This window comes from Papaver somniferum, chromosome 8 (assembly GCF_003573695.1).
Source record: "Papaver somniferum cultivar HN1 chromosome 8, ASM357369v1, whole genome shotgun sequence".
Lineage (NCBI taxonomy): Eukaryota > Viridiplantae > Streptophyta > Magnoliopsida > Ranunculales > Papaveraceae > Papaver > Papaver somniferum.
This window is the reverse complement of record NC_039365.1, coordinates 7,059,637-7,082,976: the sequence shown is the minus strand read 5'-3', so window position 1 is coordinate 7,082,976 and position 23,340 is coordinate 7,059,637. Positions and strand designations below refer to the sequence as shown.

Here is a 23,340-nt window from a genome sequence, read left to right as displayed (position 1 = left end):
CCTCATTGAAACTACTGGCAATACAAGTAAACAGATTCAATTTTTTTTTTAACTTAGTTGTCATTGATTACTTGAGGCTTGCTAATTTCAACCTCAATCACGGATCCAATAAAAATTAATATGTCGTATCAATTCCCACCAACTGAATTACTTCAATAGAGTAATGTTCGATAGAGCTTTATATTGTTGGAAGGTTCCAACACGCAATATACAACCAGTTGAATTGGTCCTAAAGAAAAAATGCAATAAGTTTACCTTGAGACTTGCAGTTAACTCGCTCCATTAGCATCGTTCTTCTTCAGTTCCATGTTTTATGCTTCCCGAAAAGCTCGCATCATGAACCTATTGCAGGAAGAACAATATCAATAGCAATGTGAGTTAATGAAACTCAGGTATATATCTTTTTTACTTACTACGCATACATAAATAAGGCATCTTCCAGAAGGCACGCATATTAGGTTTTAGAATTCTAGTGGAAGCAATAAATGAAGGAGATTATTTCACATAGTGGTAAGAGAAGTTCAGATATTAAAATCTTCAAGAAACTGAAATAAGTATCTCAGCAACACAAGGTCTGTAAGTCAAAAAAATGAAGTACATCTAGCATGCAGCCTCTGCCATGGGGACATCAACTGCAACACTTTTTCGAGTAGGTTTAGCAAGCTCTTTAGGCTTTGACTTTCACAGATCATTACTATCCTGTTGTTCATGCGCAATACCTGACCGATTTATCCATAGATCCTAGACACCTCCTGCAAGAGATCCCTTCCCTTTTGATATTTTTTCTTCAAACCCTTTTGTTGGATGCAGGTCATCAGCAGCAACTCGAAGAGCTTTAAACGCCAACCATAAACAAAGCCATCAGTACAAACACTACAAAAACAAGTCTTATTTGTGAGGGTTTTTTAAAGAGGGGCGTCACAAATAAGAGTTATTTGTGAGGGTTTATAGCCAAGCGTCACAAATACTTAAGTTAGTCAAAGTCAACTCAAATTCTGTCGGTTTCAAGGGTCCGACAGAGTAGTTTGAGAGGGTTTTTGGACCAACCGTCGCAAGTACTTAAGTCAGTCAAAGTCCAACATATTCTCTGTCAGTTTTAAAAATCCGACACCACACGCTCCATCAGTTTTATGAGTCCGATAGAAGAGAATTTTTTTTTAATCGCTGCGGTTCTTAAAACAGTGAGAAGTTTTCAGAAAAGGAGGTGATATTTTTGATGAAAACCTAATCTTTCCTGCTGAAATTTCCGCCAAAATTTTCATCCCTATATTTCTTTATTTCTTCATCTCTTCTTCTTACTAGATCTGGTTTTATTCTTCTCTTACCTTCTTGTCTTCTCCGCCGAAGAAGTTTGGTGAGAGGTTTGCTTGTCTTTCCATCTCATCCATCTCGTCTGTAACCATCACTGTTCTTGATCTTACTCTCATCCATTAATGGGGTTTTCTTCTTCTTTTTCTTAATATTACTTTTAATTCATGTTCTTTGTTCTGCAGGATATTGTTTACTTCTAATCTCTTTTTATTACTTTGTTTCTGTGATTAAGAACTGGTTTTGCTTAAAATTAATTTTGTTTATTTATTAGTTTCAATTTCTTAGGGTTTACTGGAAAATTTTATTTTCTTTAATTTTTGAGGGTTTGTGTTATGGATTTCATGTTGTTTAATTTCTTAGGGTTTGTGTTATTGATTTGTGGTCTATAAACGAAATCTAAATATGGGTTTCTGTTGATGGAACTTGATATTGTGGTTTGAGATTTCAATTTCTTAGATATGAGCTAAGAATTTCTGATTTAGGTTTAAGTTTTAACTATTTTGTACAAATATTGGGATTTTGTGAAATTTCTTAGTTCCTGATTTAGGTTTAAGTTTCTAATAACTTGGTGATTATTGGATCGTACTGAGATATTTAACCCGGTAAATATCCTTGTTAGCTGATATGATCAACATACTATACTAGAATTCATAATTGAGGTTCTGTAATGCCTTATTAGAATTTTTTTTTTATGATTGCAAAAATGTTCTACCCAAATTTCAATCTGTTAGGCTTTAAGATATGAGTTGTCCTGATTCTGTGCATGAATGAAAAGATATGGACTTCCCTAAGTTATTTCTTTAAAATTTCGAACCTTCCATGTAAATTTTTGCGACACTAATCCTTAATGGATTTATGTGTTACAGCAAATACAAGACTGTTACCTCATTGACTGACGTAGAGATCATGAACAGTCCGTGAATGAAAGATCTTGGTGCACATAGATATAACTCTGGCGACCCAGGTGCTTGGTTTTTTTTAATACAAGGAAATGGGATGGTCTTTTTTTTTATGCAAGCAGGTGTGTTTTTATCATAAGTCCTAAACTTTCGACGAGCATTTTGGATGTTAATAATCTTATTTACCAGCTTTTTGAACTCTCCGAGTCTTGTTTTGTTTCCCAGATTTTGTTTTTAAACAGTTAAGCATCTTACTGTCAGATATTTAAGTTTATATGGTGCATCAATGTAAAACTTTTTTATGAATGGTATATTTAATTTTGTGAGTGCTTAAGATTTCGGAGAAGTATGTAACTCCGAGAATCTAAAATCCGGCTCCGGAGAACAGTTTCCGGTGACCGGTATGAATGTCCGGCAGTGTCGGGCAATGTCGGTATAAAATAGAAAAAAACGGCGACGGCTCCGGTTGTCGAAAAATTTCCGACGGCGACAGAAAAACACTTTTTAACGGTTTGACCAAACGCCAGAAATAGAATAACTATTCGTGACGGTTGACTAAACGTCACAAATGACCTCAAACCGCCAAAAAAACATTTGTGACCCCAGCAATAACGACGGAGTGTTCACTGTCATAAATGTGTTTTTGTGACGGTCTTTTTCATATTTGTGACGGTTATTTGCTGTTTGTGACGATTTATAAACCGTCACGAAAAGCCTTCTATTTTGTAATGAAAGAGACTCGCAGTGAACTCAACTTCTATGTGATCCTTATCTTTGTAAATTCTTGTAACCTGAGCAACGTAGTGAAACCATCAGATAATTCTGCCAAGTTCAAGATAGTAAAATCGTAACTAGATGATATCGCGACAGACCTGATATACGCAGAAGCTGAATTGTTGATGAACTTCATGCACAAGGAGACCTAGCATAATCTTCAAAGTACTACCTGCATTTAAATCCGAATAAAGCTAGCTAATTATCATTCTAAATAAAGTAACTTCAACTACCACAATCATTATAAATAAAGTAACTTCAACTACCCATAAATCCAAATAAAGCTAGCTAATTTTCATGGCTAAAGACAAAGAAGATGAAAGAATCAAAAGACTCAATTAAAATGTAATACATGCTGATAAAGTTGCGAGAGAACACTACAAAGGTTGGAAAGATTACCAAAACAAGTCCAATCATGTTGTAGGCTGCTCACAGATAACTGGCAATCTTCTATGCCCTTTCTCCATCAGCATCAAGCAGCACCATAAACAGCTTCATACATCACCATCATCATCGGATACCACCAATTTTCCCACTCCTATTAACTCCAGATCAACTCCATCATCTTCACAACCCGTAACCCTAACTGTGGACTCAAAATTGGGTAAACCCAATCTCCTAAACCCATTAGAACTACCATTCATGCTTCAATCACCTCTAGTGATCTACAAATTCAACACTAGCAAGGTTGTATTGTTCTCTGTTACCAAATTCATAATCATCAACACAATTCCTCAATTACTTGTTGATTTAACTCAAACCCTATCTTCAATTTCTTCTCCTCCATCATCGATGTCATCTTCTCATCTTGATTTATTGGCATCACAACAAACCCATGTCGATTCCATCACAACATCTCCTTCGCATCTCTCTCTTCTTTAAAATCGAACCAGAACAGAACCCTAGTTCTTGGCTTTCATTTTCTATCCAAAACCTCGTCTGATTCATCTACCTTGCTGCCGATTTCAAACTCGAATTGAACCCAATATTTCAGACAACGACCATTAGGTTTTAGGTTTTGGGAATCTGCGGACATAAAGATATTTCTAGGGCTTCGAAAGAAAAGAAAAAAAAGGATTGGGGGGGTTATGATGTTGATGATAATGATGGTGGTGGTAGCAGAAAGAGGAAGAATGAACTTTAATGGTAGGGTTTCACTGGGAGAACCAGAAATAATTTCACAGACGAAACTAGAAAGAGAGAATGAGGTAGATAATGAATGAATGATCGATAATAATCGAGATAAGAGAAGCGAGTCAGAATCCCTAGTGTCTGAATGAGCTGAATAGTGAGTCAGTTTTAAAGTGTAGGCAACCACACTAGTTTTTCGCACGCGTACAAGTGGGTTTAGTTGCGAATCGCAACAGAATGTAACAATTACGAGTTTCGCAACTGTTTAAAACTGTTGCGAATTTTTTGCAACTGAGTTTAGCAACTGAAAATTCGCAACAACTTATAAGTTGTTGCTAATCTGAGTTACTAATCCCAGAATTTGGTGTAGTGATAAGAAGATTTAAATCCATTAATTTGCGCAAGTTTTCAACATTGTTTATTCGAATGTGTGATGTACCATCACACCACGCTCATCCATCTGCCATAAGCAAACCCTAGCATTAGTATTCTTTATCTTTGAAGATTCCAATATTTAAACTTTTTGGTAGAGAAAAATTCCCAATAGAGATCGTGAAATTATAGAAAGCTATTATTCTTTGGAAAGAACAATGGAGGATATAGATAAAGCTGATAAATAATTTGTTCTTCAGATGAAATCAGAACCTGTTAGTGACGAAGATATTAATGAACTTGAAAAAGGACGGGAAGGAATCGAGAGACTGCATTCTTATCTCAAGAAGTATGAAGAAGAACTAGAAGGAAGCAGTAATCTGTGTATAACCTTAGGAAACGTGTGTGTAGGTAGGAAGATTAACCACGTCCTTGGATTGTGTACTTGTTCAATGCAGTGCAAATGGATGATAGATATGTACAAAGATAATAATCGTCTTCCAAGGTATCCTGAGATGAAAACATTATTTGTCAAAAACAAGTTCTGGTGTCGTCATTTCAAAACCTAATTTTGATGGAGATATTCCTAGAGAAAAGACGGATATTCCTAAAGCGATCTTGCATATGTATATTTTACTTGATTTTCCGATGTTTTTGTGAACATATTTTTGTGTAATGGGATTTAAACAACTGTATTATCTTTTTTAAAGATATGACATTTTAATTCAACAATTTAAAAGTGGCGCAATTTGAATATATATAAATACATTTTGGGTTTTGCAAATCCTAAATTAAAAGTCGCGTTAGATTTTACGAAAACTCTAATAAACTCTTAATTAATTAATTTAATGTGTAAAGAAGAATTTACAATTTTTAATATGGATAAACACCTATTACGAATAACTAGATGATCGCTGCCACGGTGGGACGGCCGACCGAACAAAAAACACCACTAAAAACCAAGTAACATTACCTCAAAAATATAAGAATATATTAATATATACATATTTGAAACAAAGCTTGTTAAAATCGCGATTCTTTGGGTAAGTTCCTTTTTCATCTAGCAAAACTCTCACATATAAATTGTGTATCGGGAGGACTAAAAACAACTGTCGCTTCAAACTTAGTGTGTTTATATGTGCAACAAAGAGTTCAGGTAAACAGAGGGTTGATAATTGACCTTGTCTAACAAAAAATAATATGACCTCCTTGCATGAACGACGAGCGGACGACCATCCAATATATGGTATCCAAGTGAATAAATTTTGTAAGAGGAAAGGGAATTCTAGTAAATGAGGTGGAAATTAAATATAAACTCAATCATGATCAAAATCCATTCCGCACACACAAGTCATTCTCTTCGTCATATCTCTATAATAAGAAGTTAGGAACAAATCTAGCTTAAATGGTAAATACTCATTTATTGATGAATCAAAAAAGAAGTATCAAAGATGTTTATGAACAATCAGTTTGTTAAGATGGATTTGAAAAACTTGAATTTTAATGGTATATTATTATTATAGCTTATGTAATTTTCTACTGAGTTATATTAGTTATGTGTGATTTCATATTGTTTTCATCTTTCCTTTTGTATGTTAATGTTGTATTTTATCCCAGGGTTTAGTTTTCACTTGGGTTTGTGTTGTATTTTATCCCATGTTAGTTCTCATTTGGATTTGGTATATTCAATCTTATGTATGGAATTTGTGCATCAATCTCATGATTTTTTCAAAAAAAAATTACAGGTGAATTTGAAAGTTTATTAGGTTTGAGAAGAGAAAGGGGCTGTGAGTCTGTAACTTGGTTAACTCATTGAGTTGAGAACCGAGCTCAAGTTAATGGGATGAAACGGTGCGCGGCTTGCAAGATTGGGTAGAAATAACTTTCAACTGAATTATGGGCTAATGGATAGGGATACAGTTCTAGTCCAACTCGTTACTTCGTCTTCTTCACTCGAGACTGGACTGAATTATCTGCATATTTTCTTTGCATCTCTGTTTTTTACAGGTTTGAATTTCTTACTTTTTTGCGTGTGATTGAATTGGATTAGCCAAATAAATTTTATTCGTGTGAGTTTTGATCTGGATTTGGTATTCTAGTGAGTAATATTAGGATACCGTCGAGAAGACTGGAATTGGGGGTAATCGGTAAGTAAGTTCAAAATTAAAATCAGTGTTGTTGTTTCTCTCTGAAGCAATGATAGTAGTGGTGTTGGTTTCTTTTTAGGTGGTGCTGCTGGTTACGGTCGGAGGTGGTGGTGAGGGAATAACGTAGCGGAGACGGGGGTGAACGAATTACATAGAAATTGAGAGGAGGAGGAAGAAGAAGAAGGGAGGAAAAATGAAATTTTTGGAGGTGGCCGGATTCGACCCCATGACCTCTAGCTCGATTCTGTTTTTTGTTTTTTTTTCATTTTACAAAAATATCTTCAATATCGTAATTATTTACCTCCGTTTGAGGAAGGAAAAAATTAAGGAGGGGAAGCGTCGTCCTTTCATCGTTGAACCAAATCCAATCTTTTTGTGTCAAATTGGAAAAAAAAAAATCATGCTTCACACTGAAACAAAGTCACCATGTATAATGTCCTCCCTCACTTCGCTCGGTCGGCCCAATAAAAAATATGTTTAATAAGAGGTAATAGAATAATATCCAGATTCATCGACTCAAGCGAAAACACTAGTATATATATTTAAAATCTCGTTCAAGAAGGTGTGCTAGAGTGAATAACTCGGTTGGACACATATGTAGCTTGGTTTGTCAAGTTTAAGATCACGCGAGTTTTTCCCTATAGGTTTCCATATATAACGGAAAAAATTGATGGTGCAATTAGTAAGTACTCTCCTTTTTTTAATATGTAATGCTAGCAAATAATGTAAAGATTAAAACAATATTGGTGATTAGAATGAAGGATACACCGCATGCATTTATTTATGAATGTTGTTGGAATAATTTGATGAAATTATATAGTTGTTTGACTTTAAATTTTATTATGTTTATTAATTGGAGTCTTTGGATATTGTATAACATGGTTGTAGTGCATAATAACGACGGAAGGGTCCAACATGTCCAGGTTTGAAAGTTTGTCGAGGTATTCAGAATTTGGGAACAAGCAAAGATGAGAATTAAAGAACTTTGCACACTCAAATATTTTTTATAGATGCATGTTTGCAATACAAACAAATGGAATGATCCGCCGAGCAGTGAACATATATACATGAAAATTTGAAAAAAATCCATATAGTCAAAAATTAAAAAGTGCATATATAGTATCTTAACTTGTGATAATAATGAAATATTTATTTGTGGAACATGCTCATATTAATTGATCAAAGGGAAGTAGACACGTAATTTATTAAATTAATTTCTCAATCCTTGTATGATTTTGTATATAAAAGATCTATCAGCTAAAAGATAGTCTAAGCGGGCTTCAGAAATCTCAAGTGAAGTCTCCAAAGTCGTCAACTAGTTATGTTTCACGAAGAAACCTAAGCCTGACTTTATCCGTAACTAGTATACGTCGTGTACAGATTGAGATTCTATTTGGTATAGATCCTTATATTTATAATGACGAAACATACTAGATTGCTATGAGGTTCAAGCAATTGTTTCTTGTGATCAAATCAAGTTTGTGAACTAGACTTCATGCTTAAGAATTACTTTGACCCTAAACAAACTAAATTTCTCAACACATACTGCTTCCAAAGACTGTAAACCATATAATCATGTGAGAAGTTTGCCTTGTAATATAAAGAAAATATGCACTCGCATATTTTTTGATTAAAGAACCGTGCATAAAAGTTATCTCAAGAATAACCAAGTATGGTTCGTGAAATATCAAGCAGTATTGGAGTTTCGTGACACCCAAAAACATACCACTTCGCGAATTATGAAGGTGGTTCCCGAACTCAATATGTATGAATTGTCCAGGAACATGACCAAAAGTTCATGGTTCCCGAACTGAAAAACTAGTTCATGAACATAAGAGAAATTTTCAAAAGTTTTCGGGAACACCTTGAAATTGCATTATTTGAACCTTGGAGTCCAGTAGCATTAAAAAAATTCATAGTTTGGAAACTACAAAATCAGTTGTGAATACAACTAGATTTTGATGTTAATACGCTTTCACATACAAAGTTTTTTTAATAATAAGAATTATTATCAACCTCAAAAGTTATAAAACCTATGAACATCCAATGATTGAGTTGATATTTTCTTCTTTGTGATTCATCATATACTAAAGCCATATGACATTTTCTTAGAAGATAGAATGATATGAGTAAATATGATAGTCAGTCTTCACATACCTTTGTTGATGAAGTTTTCACACATGTCATTGTTGTTCTTCAGTTTTCAATCTTCGAGGGTATTCAATGATTTCTGATACTCAACTATCATGCTTTAATTTAGATTTTTGTTAAAGGGAGAGCAGAAAAAGATCTCGGGAGAGTAAAAATCATGGTTGACTCACTAGTCAAGACTGGTTATATATATATCATCGACTCGGATGAAACCACCCTTTCTAACCACATGAATTATTCACCTGTCGACCGATTTATCATCGACATGAAACCTAATCTTCTGCGTCTTATTCTTTTTCCCAACCCTAGATAATTAACTACCGTTTCAGCAACTTAAACTTCTATTAATGAAGGGGAATTTGGGTCTTGAGCATGTGATCACAAGTAAGACATGTTGACAAGCATATAGAAATTGAATCCACAAAAGCATCCAAAAACAAATGAATAACCCGTGTTAACAGATAGAGAATTCAAGTATCACCAGATGATACATGTACCAATGGGTTTGGTAGGAACGTGCTTATGAGCTCCGACTGAATTCCACTATCAAACGAATTTTCTTAACAGTGACAAATGACAGAAAATTGATTATGGTTGTTCGTGCACTAGCTATCCTTAAATCAACAACTATCACGACTAATAATTTTACGTGGTTTATAATTTGCAGGATATTCAATCTTGTACTGGTTTTTGGTAATGGTGGTATTTACATGTTGGGACTTTCAAGAAGACGATGAGGAGGTGATGCTCGATGTGTGTGAGAAATTTGTGTGGTTGCAGGGTATTTAAGTCCCGCTCATATAATTGTATTGAATTTTTCCTAGTTAATGAGTTGACTAAAGTTTATGCTCTCTTAGGATCTGTTTTTGCTCTCCCTTTAACAAAAATGTTAATTTAAGACGGAATTGAATAAATCAAGATGTGGTTTTGGTCATCTAACATTGACAACAAGCTTGACATACCAATACTTCTAGGTTCAACCAAGAGATGTTGTAACATGGATCTTGGTTTCAGATATTTGATACTTGATGTTTCGGTCTTTTCCAGTTTGATGAATTTTGTTGTAATATAATTTTTACATTAGTGGTAACACCAAACTTAGCGTGGGATTTTTTTGTAAAAATTCCCCAACTACCACGATCGTAGCAATGACACGACTTTAGCAATAGAAACATGGGTCATGCTTATGGTAGTCATAATAACAACAAACAGACAATGTAAATTCTTTTCTTAGAATCTAACTCACAAAACCTCGCTCATTTTATCCGATAATCAAGTTGAGCCACTATTGTACCTGCGAAATATGATCAACAAAATTATAGGCCTGCTACGACCCATTTTGTATCGTGCATTCCACCACATTTATATAAAGGCCAACCGGACGAATGATGCACTAAGAAATCAGGCGGCAGACATAAGTCAGCAAAGATCTTTTGAAAAAGAAATTGAGAATACGCAGGCCCTGCTTTTTAAGACTGTATGTAATTGATGATTCCACAAGTTGTGACATACCCACGCGTAATCTTTTTTTAGTTTAAATCAACATAATATGTTCCAAAAGAAATAAGAGGAATTGAATCAAAATTTGAACTTTTTCTAGTGGCAATATTGATATTCATCAAATTTTATATGAATTTACTTGGAAAGAAGACATCTAAATTAGCTTGTAGAAAATTGGTATTGATACGGTAAATTCAACAACGTGAGGCTCTAGGAAATATCCTAGCTAGCCTGGTCTATACAACGGCTCTTCCAATGCAAATCATGCCATCACAAGAATCCAAAATGTACGATTACGTTTTTTATATCTGAATGGATAATCCATCCGAATAGCTATGTCGCATAATATGATGGTGAATATGAATCTAGCGACAATTTGTATGATGATATTTTATCATAGTCTATGGACTAAGATGCATAGACCTATGTATTTTCATCCCATTGTTCCTTTATAAACATGAGCATACGGTTGTTGTATTGGATTGTATGATTAAGTTGATATTTAATAAAATTAGGGCTACAAAGTAGAGTATGCCAGAGCTTGCATACACATCTACAACTTACGATGGGGTTCACTGGTAACACTAGAAGTATATCTACTTCCAATCTCTTGGGGAAGGCATGACAAAGTCGACTCAGATGTTTTATTCATCTTCTACTAGCTCGTCAAAGCAGAGAGCTAGGATTTACTTGAAACCCAAGGAGTTAGAAACATCTTATAAAATGAAAATATCAGGGTCTTTAAGAATGAAAGTAATTAATATCGTATACCGGTATCGTATCAGTCGGGTCCGATACACCTATACAATTATATCAGTTTTTATTTGTGATGCATCATTAAGACTACAATTTTAATATTTATAAATGTTTTAACTTAAAAAATTTAGTGCTATATAATGCATTAATTCTCTAGATCAAAAGCTTCACATGGCACAAATTCAACCCTCTTCCCCTTTGTGTTCCCATATTTACTATACTCTTATTTCAGGTAACTTCGTTCGTTGCTACTAACCTGAATTGACGATGTAGAAGATAAAAACGTTAACAATAGTGAATTCTCAATTGACAAATCTTTAGAAGAAAGAGAATGAGCAATAAAGAAACACAGTGTTTTCAAGGATAAGACACTCATAAATTTTTTTTGAAATAGTTGGAAATTTCTTTACCGGATGGATTGAGTTTTCAAGGGTACAAAAGAAAGAAGATTATTGGGAGGAAGGCTTTTGTTTAAAATTTTTGAGATATGTATAGTTTGTTTTGCAAAATTATCCTTACCGATATTATCGGTGTACCGGTGAATCTTTTTTTTTCCCCGATAAACAATGAACATTTTCATTAATGAGATTTTAAGGTTACAATGAGTTTAAGATCGAAAATAAGAGAATACAAAGTAACAAGAACATATATAGGAGTACAATACCGAGAATTCCGACAAGCGAAAGACAAGGATTACCGGAGCAAGACAAATACAAGTATGCATAAAATCCGATTAAATCGGAAGAATGATGATTTTTCTCGGAATTATATTCCAACCATTTATTTTGTTTTTCTTCTTTAGAAAGAAATGCTCCCAAAGTAGGAGTGATTTGCTCAAATCTTGTGTAACTAGTGATAAAGCTTTCATCGTTAAAAAGACCACCGATGAAGATTTCGTCGTCGGATACGTTGATGATAAAGATTCTGATGAAGATTTCGTCGCCGGAGACAACAAAGATGGAGATTTCATCGTTGGAGAGCATCACTATTGATCTTTAAACGCAACCCAATAACCAAGAATCCCCATTATACCGAAGATAAACCTCAAACGAGTAGATAAATCCACCAAAACAGTGTAGATAAGGAGAAAACATAATAGAAACTAAACTAAACTACTAACTAACCTAGAATAATGAAGAAATCTACTAAGATCTAGTCCAAAATATACTAGATCCGAGCAGAAAAGGGTTGCTTTTGATGGTTTTGTTGGAGAAGAAAAATGAGTGAGAGAGAGCAGAGAGAGAAACACATATTCTGGTGTTTTAGCATATTGTGTATCGATGAATCCGGTATATCGATTTGTACTGGTAGATATAAGTGTTTCTATCGTTCACTACTTGCATCCCCGATATTTTAGATATCGTAAAAGAAAATTCTTCTGATATATAATAAAAACCTATAATATTGACCGGTACAACTGATATTGATTATTTTGATAAAAATAAGTGCATGTGCACTGCCCACAGTAGATATGCTGCACGTGTAGTTTAGGTTGCAAGGACGGTGAATGCAGTGGTTGTAAGGAAGCCGGAGATGGGGCAACTTTGGTTTTAGTCCATAACACTACCAGTTCATTTTCACGTAGATAAGTTTATAGGAACACCTGGATTCTATCTTGCTGAGCTGTAAGTGGATTTTATTCGACCCCCCAGTATCCATCCTAGGGTGGGAGTTAGTAGGTCTTTTTAAATTGGATCCTTCCGTCGCAAGCCTTGGCATTGGTTCCCCACTACTATCTTATACCACTTACCCTGAATGACCCATTTTCTCGGCCCATATCTTACCAACTAACAACAAACACCAACTATATATTTTGTCTTTCCTCCCATACATGGCGAGAGCACAAATCCTTTTTTGTTTACTTGGTTTGGTTGTTGTTAGAGAGAAAAAAGAGATGGAGTATGAGTATGAGAATGAGAGGATAGAAAGTGATGAAGAAGAAGAGGGATGCAAGACACCAATAAGAGATGAAAACCAGATACGGTTGAATTTGAAATGTCCACCACCACCACCAAAGAAGAATAAATCAAATGGAGCAAAGAGAGAAGCGCCTAAGAATGGGTATTATCAGCCACCTGACCTTGACCTCCTCTTTGCTACACCACCACTCTCATCATAAACGGAGAAACTTGCTGCTGCTCCCGGAGGGATATATAGTCAAGTAATTACAAACTTAAAAGTAGTACGTAGTCTTTTATTTTCAAAGAATCTTCACATGTTTGTATATAGATCATCAATTTACTTCCATCAAAAATAAAAAAGATCATCAAATTACATCTTGTTTAATTTTCTGTGTTAATTTGTGTTTAATTTTGGGATTAGATGTTAATTAAGCTACATATTGTGTGCATTAATTGGGCATGTACCATTTTTTGCAGTATGACTGTTATTATCTTCATGATGTTAACTTGTTAAGGGTAAGTACAAGGAATAATATCAAAGAAATGCAGGGATCGTGAAATGTAGAAGATTTGATAGTACTATTGGTGGTTAGTCAGTTGCAGCTGAATTTTCATACTAAAAGAGGCCAGAGGGGCTTTGAGTGTTTGATAAGCCAGGCAGCTTATCAACAGATTTGGCATATGCTAAAATTTGCCGACAAATATATGGTTTTTTTCTTAAAAAAAAAACAACCAAATTTAGTTTTTGCTTAAATTTCCTCCCACATTAATCCTTTGTATGGTATGTTACATCAGTAAACTTTTTCTTATTGTTTTCGCATTAACAGATGGATGATTATTACCCTAGTAAAAACACAGCATTAAAAGTTTGAAGACGAAGATTCATTTACTGCTGAATCAAATTCATGGTGAAATCCCAGAGTTTCTTGGCTAATTCTGTATCTTGAGCTTGTGCATTTGGTGTTGAAATGTTGTTATCCATAAAATACTCTCCACTTACGCCTTTGACATTTGGATGTAATGCGACATAGCAAGTTGTTGATGCCCCCTGAAACCATGAGAGGAGTACAAACATGGATAACAGTTGGGTTCAGCGTATTAAAAGTAAAAGGACGGTTCAATGTATGATTTACCTGCTGAACATTCTTAAGCACGAGTCTTCCAATAGTAGATGAAAGGCCTGCAGAAAAAACAAACCAGCAGCAGGTATTATTGTAGCATAAGCACAAAATACAGATTGAACGTTTGAAGTGAAAATTGTGTATCCAGTGATTTACCGCCAATAATGCTGTGATGCCTTAAAAGATTGGTCATAATAGATCCTGGATGAAGTGAATTAGCTGTTATTTGAACTCCATCTTCCTGTTTGAACATAAATACTTTTTGTTTTCAGAAATAAAGGAATACAACTCGAGAATGCAAGATACAAGACCCATATAATCACATAGAAACATTTGTCAGAATCATCAGTGATCCCAGTCGAAAGAATTTTATGCTTTATGGCTCAGTCAAGTGGGTCATGGATGAAGTGAACTAGCTGTTACTTGAACCAGTCACAGGGAATTACTTGGGAAGATTTTCTTGCAAAGCTAGTGGCAATTAAACAATGTGAAGAGGGTGGGATCCAAAATCCCCTATCTAAGATAACTAAATTTTTGTTTGATGATGTAACTGGGAAAGGTTCCCCCAAATTTGTGGAGCGCCTAACTTTTGTTAATATCTTTGTTAATCAAAGAGAAAAGATAGTACCTTCAAACGTCTTGTTAGCTCATTGGCATGCAATATATTTGCAAGTTTTGACTGTCCATATGCCCAAATTTGGTTGTACCTGTATATTAGAGAGAGAGCAAGATAGAAGAGTTCAGCCAGATCTCTATACTTGTACAATTAGAAGAAAAAAAATTCAAATATGAGATATCTTAAATCAAAAAACAAATGACAATGATAACTGCATCAGGAGTAACAGAGTATGTATCGCTGAGAAATTACTCTGATTGATCATTGATTTTGTCAAAACGAATCCCTTCTTTGTATGCAAATCGATGACCTTCGGATGATACATTGACAATTCTTCCTTCTACGCTACTTTCTTGCGCAGTGCTTTTCATGGTATCCAACAAAAGCTCTGTCAAAAGAAAATGACCTGAAAGAGTTCGAAAAGGATAAACAATTAACTTTCAATAATTTCAAGCACATTTAAGTATATTAAATTCAAAATAAAAGAAAAATGTTCAATTGGACTTCTTGGCCATTGATAGCTAAATTTCGTTTCGGATCTTTCCAAAGCTAACACTATCAGAGAACCTTTATCATTCACTCGATTGTTTATATCAACCACTCATTCACTCGATTGACATATTTTGGGAACTTAGGACATAATACATGAAGACAGATTCATAGGCATATAAAAAGAATCATGTTGCAAACCTAGATGGTTTGTGGCAAACTGCATCTCTATGTTGTCGTGGGAAAGCATGAAGGGACATGCCATGACTCCTGCATTGTTACTGGATCAAAGAGAATAGAAAATCAGTTTCAAATCAGATTCAGCAATCCATATGGTTAATGATACAACCAATTCAAAGAAAAAATTCAAATCCACGTCCCATTTATGTATAAACCTCTGACATCAAGATGATACATGGACCGTTCTACTTACATAAGCAAGTTCAGTGGAAGATCTGAGGACTTGAACTCAGAAGCAAATTTTCTCACAGATGCAATGGAGCTAAGATCCAGCTCCATAACATCAACTTTAGCTGAAGAGCTTTCCTTTAGTATTGTTTCCTTAACATCCTTACCTGCAGCCATATTCCTAACTCCCATGACTACATGAACTCCACGCATAGCAAGAACACGCGCAGTCTCGGAACCAATACCACTTGAAGCACCTATACAAGTACAAATACATCAAATTCCATATCAATCAATACCCATTCAGATTGTGATATTGATATTCCATCAGGTATGAGTCACAACACCAATCCAAGATCTCCCTAAAACAACCAATATACTTGTTTCTCTCAGGAATTTCATCAAACACAATTACCATAGATACAAATTCATGTCTTTAAGCAAAAATCAAAGTGAACCCAGTAAAGAAAATACTGAAAAAAGGAAACCCAAATAAGGAAATTAGTTAGTTACCAGTAACAATTGCAGTAAGGCCAGTTCCATCAATTCCATGAGTTACATCTTCGGTTGTGTTTGAGTATCCGAAACCAGATGGACCTTTTCTCCTAAACAACCACATCTTTACTCTCTTCTAAATTTGTGAAAAAACAATCAATCAAGATTCAATTTTAGACACAATGATTTTGAACCTAACAATCGACAGTGCTGAGCAAAATGATGTCTGTTTTCTAGTATGATGACAGCGGAGTGTTAACAGTATTTTGGCTGTGTATTATGTTGTGTTTGGATTACCTCTTTGGGAAAATAAATCCAAAACAGACTTTATATTTTTTTAATCTGAAGTGCTTTTTTGAGTTGTCATAAAAAGGATTAGTGATGTCACTGATGATGATAAGCGGAGTAATTGAGTTGATTAGTGATGTCACTGATGATGATAAGGGGAGTAAAGTAGTCAAATAGAGATTTTAACCTTGGTCAGATGAATGGATTTTGGGTAAAATCTTCAGTAATTCCAATCCCAAACTTTTTTCAAATGCACTGAAATAATAAACTACCAGAGTTGTTGAAGTCCCGGAGAGAGTACTATTCTCCTAGTTTTCCTGGTAAAGTTATTGAGTAATGATTCAAATTACTGTTATGTACTTCAGTTTGCAATGCAAATAGAGTATAATGCAGTAACTTTAAGAGCACCATAACCAGGAATATCATGTGCTTGATCTTCAGTTGATTAAATTCATTCAGAGATCCCAAAGTTTCTTTGCTAGTTCTGCATCCGTTGCTTGTGAGGTTGCATTTGAAATGTTGTTGTCTACAAAGTATTCTCCGGTTACGCCTTTGTTGATAGGATGTAATGCAACGTAGCATGTCGTAGATGCCCCCTAGAAAAACCATGATCAACGGAATCATGGATGACAGTAACTAGTATTGGCAAAACATGTCTTGTCTGAATAATGAAAAAAAAAATGAAAAAAAAAACATCTACTACACCATTAATTTAAAGAACATACCTGTTGAATATTTTTTCCCATAACCTTTCCAGCGGGGTAACAACATGTTTACAAAACCAACCTAACCAGCCTGCAGAAGAGCTAGTGTGTGAATATCAGTAGTATGAAACCCCAAACCAAGACAGTACAGAATATATTACCATCAAAGGATTTGTGCCAAAGATCTGTCGCAATTGATCCTGGATGAACTGAATTTGCTGTTATTTCTACCCCATCTTCCTGTCATTGTATATTCCACTTAAGCTGATTGCTCAACATTTCAAAGACAGTAAACATGGGGGATAGCATTACCTTAAGGCGTCTAGCAAGCTCGTTAGCATGCAGTATATTTGCAAGCTTTGATTGTCCATATGCCCCAAGCCTGCCGTACCTGCAACAGAATCATACAATGAAATCAGAAAACCCCGGATACACTAGGCTATTCCTTTGAAACAGAATCAATTTTCCAAGGAGTCACGAACCCGGGTTCATCATTGAGTTTATCAAAGCGAATCCCTTCTTTGTACCCAAGCTTATAAGCTTCAGAAGAAACATTGACAATACTCCCTTCAATGTTACTTTGAGATGCAGTCCTTTTCATGGTCTCCAACAAAAGATCTGTCAAAAGGAAATGACCTGCAACAAAATTCAAATAATAGCAAACATCAGTAGATGAATTCTTCTTCGAAGCGTTATTATCATCTAAGTTATGATTTCACGAAAACGGAAGTGGGTTATATGATTGAGCTCTAGATACAATGCAAAATAGGAGACTACCTAGATGATTTGTTGCAAACTGAAGCTCTATCTTGTCTGCAGATAGCATGTTAGGAATTGCAAAAACTCCTGCATTATTGCTGCAACAAAATGGATCATACAATTCATATTTACAATTACAATAGGGTATAAATAACGCCCAAAAAAGCTTCAAATTCTATAGATCCTCACATAAGGATGTTCAGCGGAAGACCCAAGGACTTGAATTCTCCGGCAAACTTTCTCACTGACGCCATGGAACTAAGATCTAACTCCAGTACTTGAATTTCAGCTGATGGTATTTCCTTTAATATTTTTTCTTTAACAGCCTTACCAGCAGTCGTATTCCTGACTGCCATGACAATTTGAACTCCACGCATTGCAAGAACTCGTGCAGTCTCAGCACCAATACCACTTGTTGATCCTGCCATCAAAACAATAAGAATTGGATAATAAATATGAAAATTAATGCAATTAAAATGTTGAGGTACTAGCTAAATGCTTCCATCACTCACAAAATCGAAAAATAAATTCAATCCTTTATATTACCAGTAACAATGGCAGTAAGACCAGAGGCATCAATTCCCTGAGTCACTTCTTCAGCTGTACTACTAGATGAAAACCCAGATGCTCCATTTCTAACAAAAAACACCATGTTTCCTTCTTTCTTCCTCTAAATTTTCATTCAAATTCCGATTTAGAATTTGAGCCACTCACAAAGTCTTCTCCTCCCTGTGTGCACTTATGATTCCAACCGCCTGATGTAGAATCAGTGGGTCCTGCACTGCTACTTGGATATAACTTTTTCCGGTGGCCATATTGTGGTAAATGGATGTGATGGTTTTAACTGTTGGAAGACGTCCCCAGATATCATGATTCCGCAGTTTTGCGAGTGGGTTAATTAATATGACTTAAAAGTTTATTTTGATGTGAACTCTGAAGTGCTTTTCTGAGTTGCCATGTTTCAAATTGTCATGCAGAGCTCAAACTCGGCAGATGTGTTGAGCTCAAAAGCAGAGCTAAAATGACGCCAGTAAATATAACAGGATCTTGTATTAGACTGAGAGCTAAATTTTGGAAGATGTGCATAATCTTGTATTGGACTGCCAGTTTTTTATCCAATTTTCACTCGGTATCCACCTGATTTTACCAGTAAGTCAAACCTGCAGTTTTTGTGAGACAGAAGGAAAAAAAATTTACCATCAAAGCAGTTTAGGTTCAGCATCCGACTACAGAGAAACAGTACCTTACCATTTTCTTGTGCCGTGCCAGTTCTTGGTTATGGCAGTAAAATGTGAAGTTCGATGTCATGACACGGTAATTCCCGATTCCAAACTTTTCATATATACTGGGAAAAAAAGTAATAAACTACAAGAGTGTTTGTCCCAAAGAAATTTCTGCTCTTACTTACTGTTATAAAATTATAATGTAGGTTAAACCACCATCGCCAATAGCACCATGACCAACACGAAGAGCAGTTCTTCAACTGATCAAATTCATGGAGAAATCCCAAAGTTTCTTTGCTAGTTCTGGATCTTTAGCTTGTGCGGTTGCTTTTGAAATGCTGTTGTCCTTAAAGTACTCTCCACTTACACCTTTGTTGCTCGGATGTAATGCAACGTAGCATGTCGTCGATGCCTCCTAGAAAAACGATGACCAACGCAATTACGTAACTAGTCTTAGCAGAACAGGTCATGTCTGAAATCTGAGAACGATAAAGGAAACATTTTCTGCGCGATTAATTAATAAAAGAACATACCTGCGGAACATTTTTACCCAGAAACTTCCCAGCCGGAGCAACAACATATTTAGAAACCCAACCTACCGAAAGCTCAAGTCAGTAAACACATACAGAGAGAGAGAGAGAGAGAGAGAGAGAGATCTTGTAGTACTAATTCAACACATTAAAGTTCTGTACGGGCAAGGTAAAGAAAACTCCCATTTTTTTCATTTGGTACAAGAAGTCTATGGGTTCTCTTATGAAATGAAACCCATAGATTTCGACATGGGTTTCATTTCTAGCCTACCGTAACTTGTTTGGGACTAAAGCTTGGTTGTTGTTGTACAACAAAGATGAGCCTAGATTATTTTTTAAACTCTTCCTAAATGAGAAGGGATTTTCTGTGATTTCCAGAAGTAGACAAATATCTTCGAAAAAGAGATGTACAAATGGAATCCACAGACAGTAAATTTACCGCGAAAAATAGGTGCTATTATGCCAAAGATTTGTCACGATTGCTCCTGGATGAAGTGAATTTGCTATTATTTGCACCCCTTCTTCCTGTCCATCAAACAAACGGAACAAAATTCCAAGTCATTATATATCCCACTCGACATTTTAAAGCTGGTAATAGCATGATAATACAAGAAACAGTGGAGGATAATAGTACCTTAAGGCGTCTAGTGAGCTCATTAGCATGCAAAATATTTGCAAGCTTTGAGTGTGCGTAAGCCCCGAAGGCACAGTAACTGCAAATTAGAGAGCGGTACTAAGGTTCAACTTGTTGCATTTTAAAGTCTTGTCACAAGTAAAAGAATTAAACATCAAGAACCCTTTGATGCAAAAATCACAAGCTATTATAAACTCAATCATTTCAAGAAAAAGTGAAAAAATATCTAGTATCATGTTGGAAGAGAGTGTAACAAAATATCTCTTTATTTCGAAGTTACAAACCCTTGTTCATCATTGAGTTTATCGAAGCGAATCCCTTCTTCGTATGGAAGCTCGTGAGCTTGAAAAGAAACGTTGACAATTCTTCCTTCAATGTGACTTTGAGATGCAGTCCTTTTCATGATCCCCAACAAAAGATCTGTCAAAAGAAAATGTCCTGCAAGGAAATTGAATTAAAATTGAAACATCAGTAAGTATCCCTCCTCATCGAATTAAGTTGGGGGAAAAAGAAGCAGTTAAGACGGCATGGCCGAAATAATGCAAAACTCAAGCACGAAGTAGACCAGTACCCTATCAATCTCTATGATCAGTTTTTATTCCGCAGAATCATCTCTATATTTACAGGCAAAATTTAATGAAGACCAGCTATGCAGCATACCTAAATGATTTGTCGCGAACTGAAGCTCTATTCCGTCTGGAGAGAGCTTGTAAGGCAGTGCCATAACTCCTGCATTATTACTGCAACAAAGTGGGTACAAATCAAATTTACACTTATTAAGACATAAATTACGTTTACTCCCAAAAAATTTCAAATTCACATATGTGAACAGGAAACTGCTGAAGAATAGTGATAATAAATTATTCAAAATTCTTTAGATTCTCACATAAGGATGTTCAGCGGAAGACCCAAGGACTCGAATTCTCCGGCAAATTTTCTCACTGACGCCATGGAACTAAGATCTAACTCCAATACTTCAATTCTAGCAGATGGTGTTTCCTTTAATATTGTTTCTTTTACTGCCGTACCCGCAGCCGTATTCCTCACTGCCATGACAATTTGAACTCCTCGCATTGCAAGAACACGTGCAGTCTCAGCACCAATACCATTCGATGATCCTGCCATCACATTGATAAGTATTGAATATACATACGAAAATGCAATGACAGTGTTGAGGTACTAAATGCTTCAAGATTCACAAAAGTGTGAACAACATTCATATTCTTCTTTGGGTAATTATTATCCCAGACAGTGCACATATTAGTGTTTTCAAATTCAAAATTCTTTAGTTCACTCTAGAACTAAAAATAAACCCTAGTAAGTTCTAGTAAATAGAACTATTCAGACAGATTACAGAAGCCGGCAAGAGAGACAAAAAATAGACCTAGTAATCCGCCAGTAAGACGCTCCACCACAACGTACAAAGGTGATTTCAGGCTAATACTTCAATTCTAGTACAAAGGCAAAACCCTTGTTTCCTGGGAACTAAACTAAACCCAAAATCACATCCACCTAAAGAACTCAGACTCCAAATAAAACCTAATCTCAGCATAAGCAGAAGAAAATAAAAATTTCAATTAAAACCCACATCTAAAACAAGAGAAATTAGTTCTATCTTAACCAAATTTCTACAAAATTAAGTGTTTGATAATTATTATTGCCAGTGATAATAGCAGTAAGGCCAGAGCCATCAGAGTCACTTCTTCAGCTGTACTCCAAGCTGAGAACCCAGATGCTCCTCTTCTGCAAAACAGCACCATCTTTCGTTCTTTCTTTCTCTAATGAATTCCTTCCTTCAAATTCTGCTCCGTCTCAGTTTAACTGAATTTGAAATACAGTAGGCTTATGGATTTTATAACCAGTAAGTCCAGCGGTTCGGACTCTGGCCAGCCTGCTCTCTGGACAAGTCCCACATTAGTTGGGCTTTAGACATTCTGGTCCAGCATCTTTAGGCTAGTACTCGCTGGTCCAAATTTATAAAACCGGTTACAATTCAGTGAATCAAGCTTCACCCATGAATGCTTCAGCCTTATAAGTTTACACAAATGCAAACAGCAACACCTACACAGGTCTATAGCTGAAGTCTTAGCCCTTCTTTCATTTCTCTTTCCGTCTCAAATGCTTACCATAAAGCATTTAAACATTTACTAACACTATCAGCCAACCAATGAAAATATTTTCTCTAGACCCATTTATAGAACCTGAATCTGAACCACAGCTAGATGTAATTTTCTTAGGCTTAGTTTGGTATTGCTGCGGCTTTTATAAAAGCACTTTTCTGCTGAGCGTTGTTGTGTTGTGCTGTGAGAAAAAACAGTTAGACGTTTGGTAAAATATTAATTAAAGTTAAAGCTGATTAAAAAACAATCAAAGTGTATTTAGTAAAATATGAGATTCAGTCATTGTTATTGTGGCAAATGAAAAAAATAGATCTTTGAAAATAGTTTTATGCAATTTTATTGTGTTTAAAAATAATTAATTTTTTTATTATTAAATATAAATATATTAAATATTAAATTTACTAATTACTACTATTATTATGATTGTTAAAAAAAAATTACTTAACCACTTTTGAATATATATATATATATTAAACTAAAAATTAAAATAAGTAAAATATAATAATATTTAATGGCAATTTTTGTCATTTACAAAATATAAATGAAATGGTATCATAAAATAGTTTGAAAATAAAATATAATAATATTTTAAAAATAAAACATAAAAAATAAAAAATTGATTGCATATATATTTAAGGGTAATTTTTGTCATTTACAAAATAAAATAGGGACAAAAAGGATAAATCAAGCATTAAATTTTGGTGGGACCAAAGCTTATGCTTTTGTAGCTTTTAAAAGCTCCTCCTCCTCAGCTTTTAAAAATTGAGGAATTTGGGAAGTGCTTTGGGAGAAAAGCACTTTGATTTTTTTTTACGAAACATTAATTTCAAAAATTATTAACATATATAGGTTTTGAAAGTGCTTTTGGAAAAATAAAAGCATTACCAAACCCAGCCTAAACAGGAAACTAGACAAGGGTGTGCTTTATTTGTTAATTTTCTTAGCATGTTGCAGATTTCTTTTACTTGTGATAGCTCTATTTGGTTTTGGTGATCCACAATTATTCCGGCT

At 35.0% G+C, this 23,340-nt stretch overlaps 2 protein-coding genes and 1 pseudogene across 2 annotated transcripts; all 3 read right to left on the bottom strand.

Annotated features, from left to right (window-relative positions):
- Positions 1-13,667: 13,667 nt before the first annotated feature.
- On the bottom strand, positions 13,668-16,471 carry LOC113304280 (short-chain dehydrogenase TIC 32, chloroplastic-like). Its single transcript, XM_026553356.1, has 8 exons — positions 16,090-16,471; positions 15,602-15,833; positions 15,370-15,449; positions 14,932-15,085; positions 14,692-14,770; positions 14,220-14,304; positions 14,076-14,122; positions 13,668-13,990 (listed from the first exon to the last, which is right to left on the bottom strand). Exons 1-8 carry the CDS (start codon positions 16,193-16,195, stop codon positions 13,829-13,831), a joined length of 945 nt encoding a protein of 314 aa, XP_026409141.1. The 5' UTR covers positions 16,196-16,471; the 3' UTR covers positions 13,668-13,828.
- A 149-nt stretch (positions 16,472-16,620) lies between these two features.
- LOC113304281 (short-chain dehydrogenase TIC 32, chloroplastic-like) lies at positions 16,621-19,295 on the bottom strand. Its single transcript, XM_026553357.1, has 9 exons — positions 19,071-19,295; positions 18,369-18,982; positions 18,012-18,243; positions 17,841-17,920; positions 17,546-17,699; positions 17,376-17,454; positions 17,225-17,303; positions 17,085-17,154; positions 16,621-16,955 (listed from the first exon to the last, which is right to left on the bottom strand). Exons 2-9 carry the CDS (start codon positions 18,472-18,474, stop codon positions 16,904-16,906), a joined length of 852 nt encoding a protein of 283 aa, XP_026409142.1. The 5' UTR covers positions 18,475-18,982; positions 19,071-19,295; the 3' UTR covers positions 16,621-16,903.
- Positions 19,296-19,320: 25 nt separating this feature from the next.
- On the bottom strand, positions 19,321-22,008 carry LOC113304282 (annotated as a pseudogene).
- Between the last annotated feature and the right edge of the window lie 1,332 nt (positions 22,009-23,340).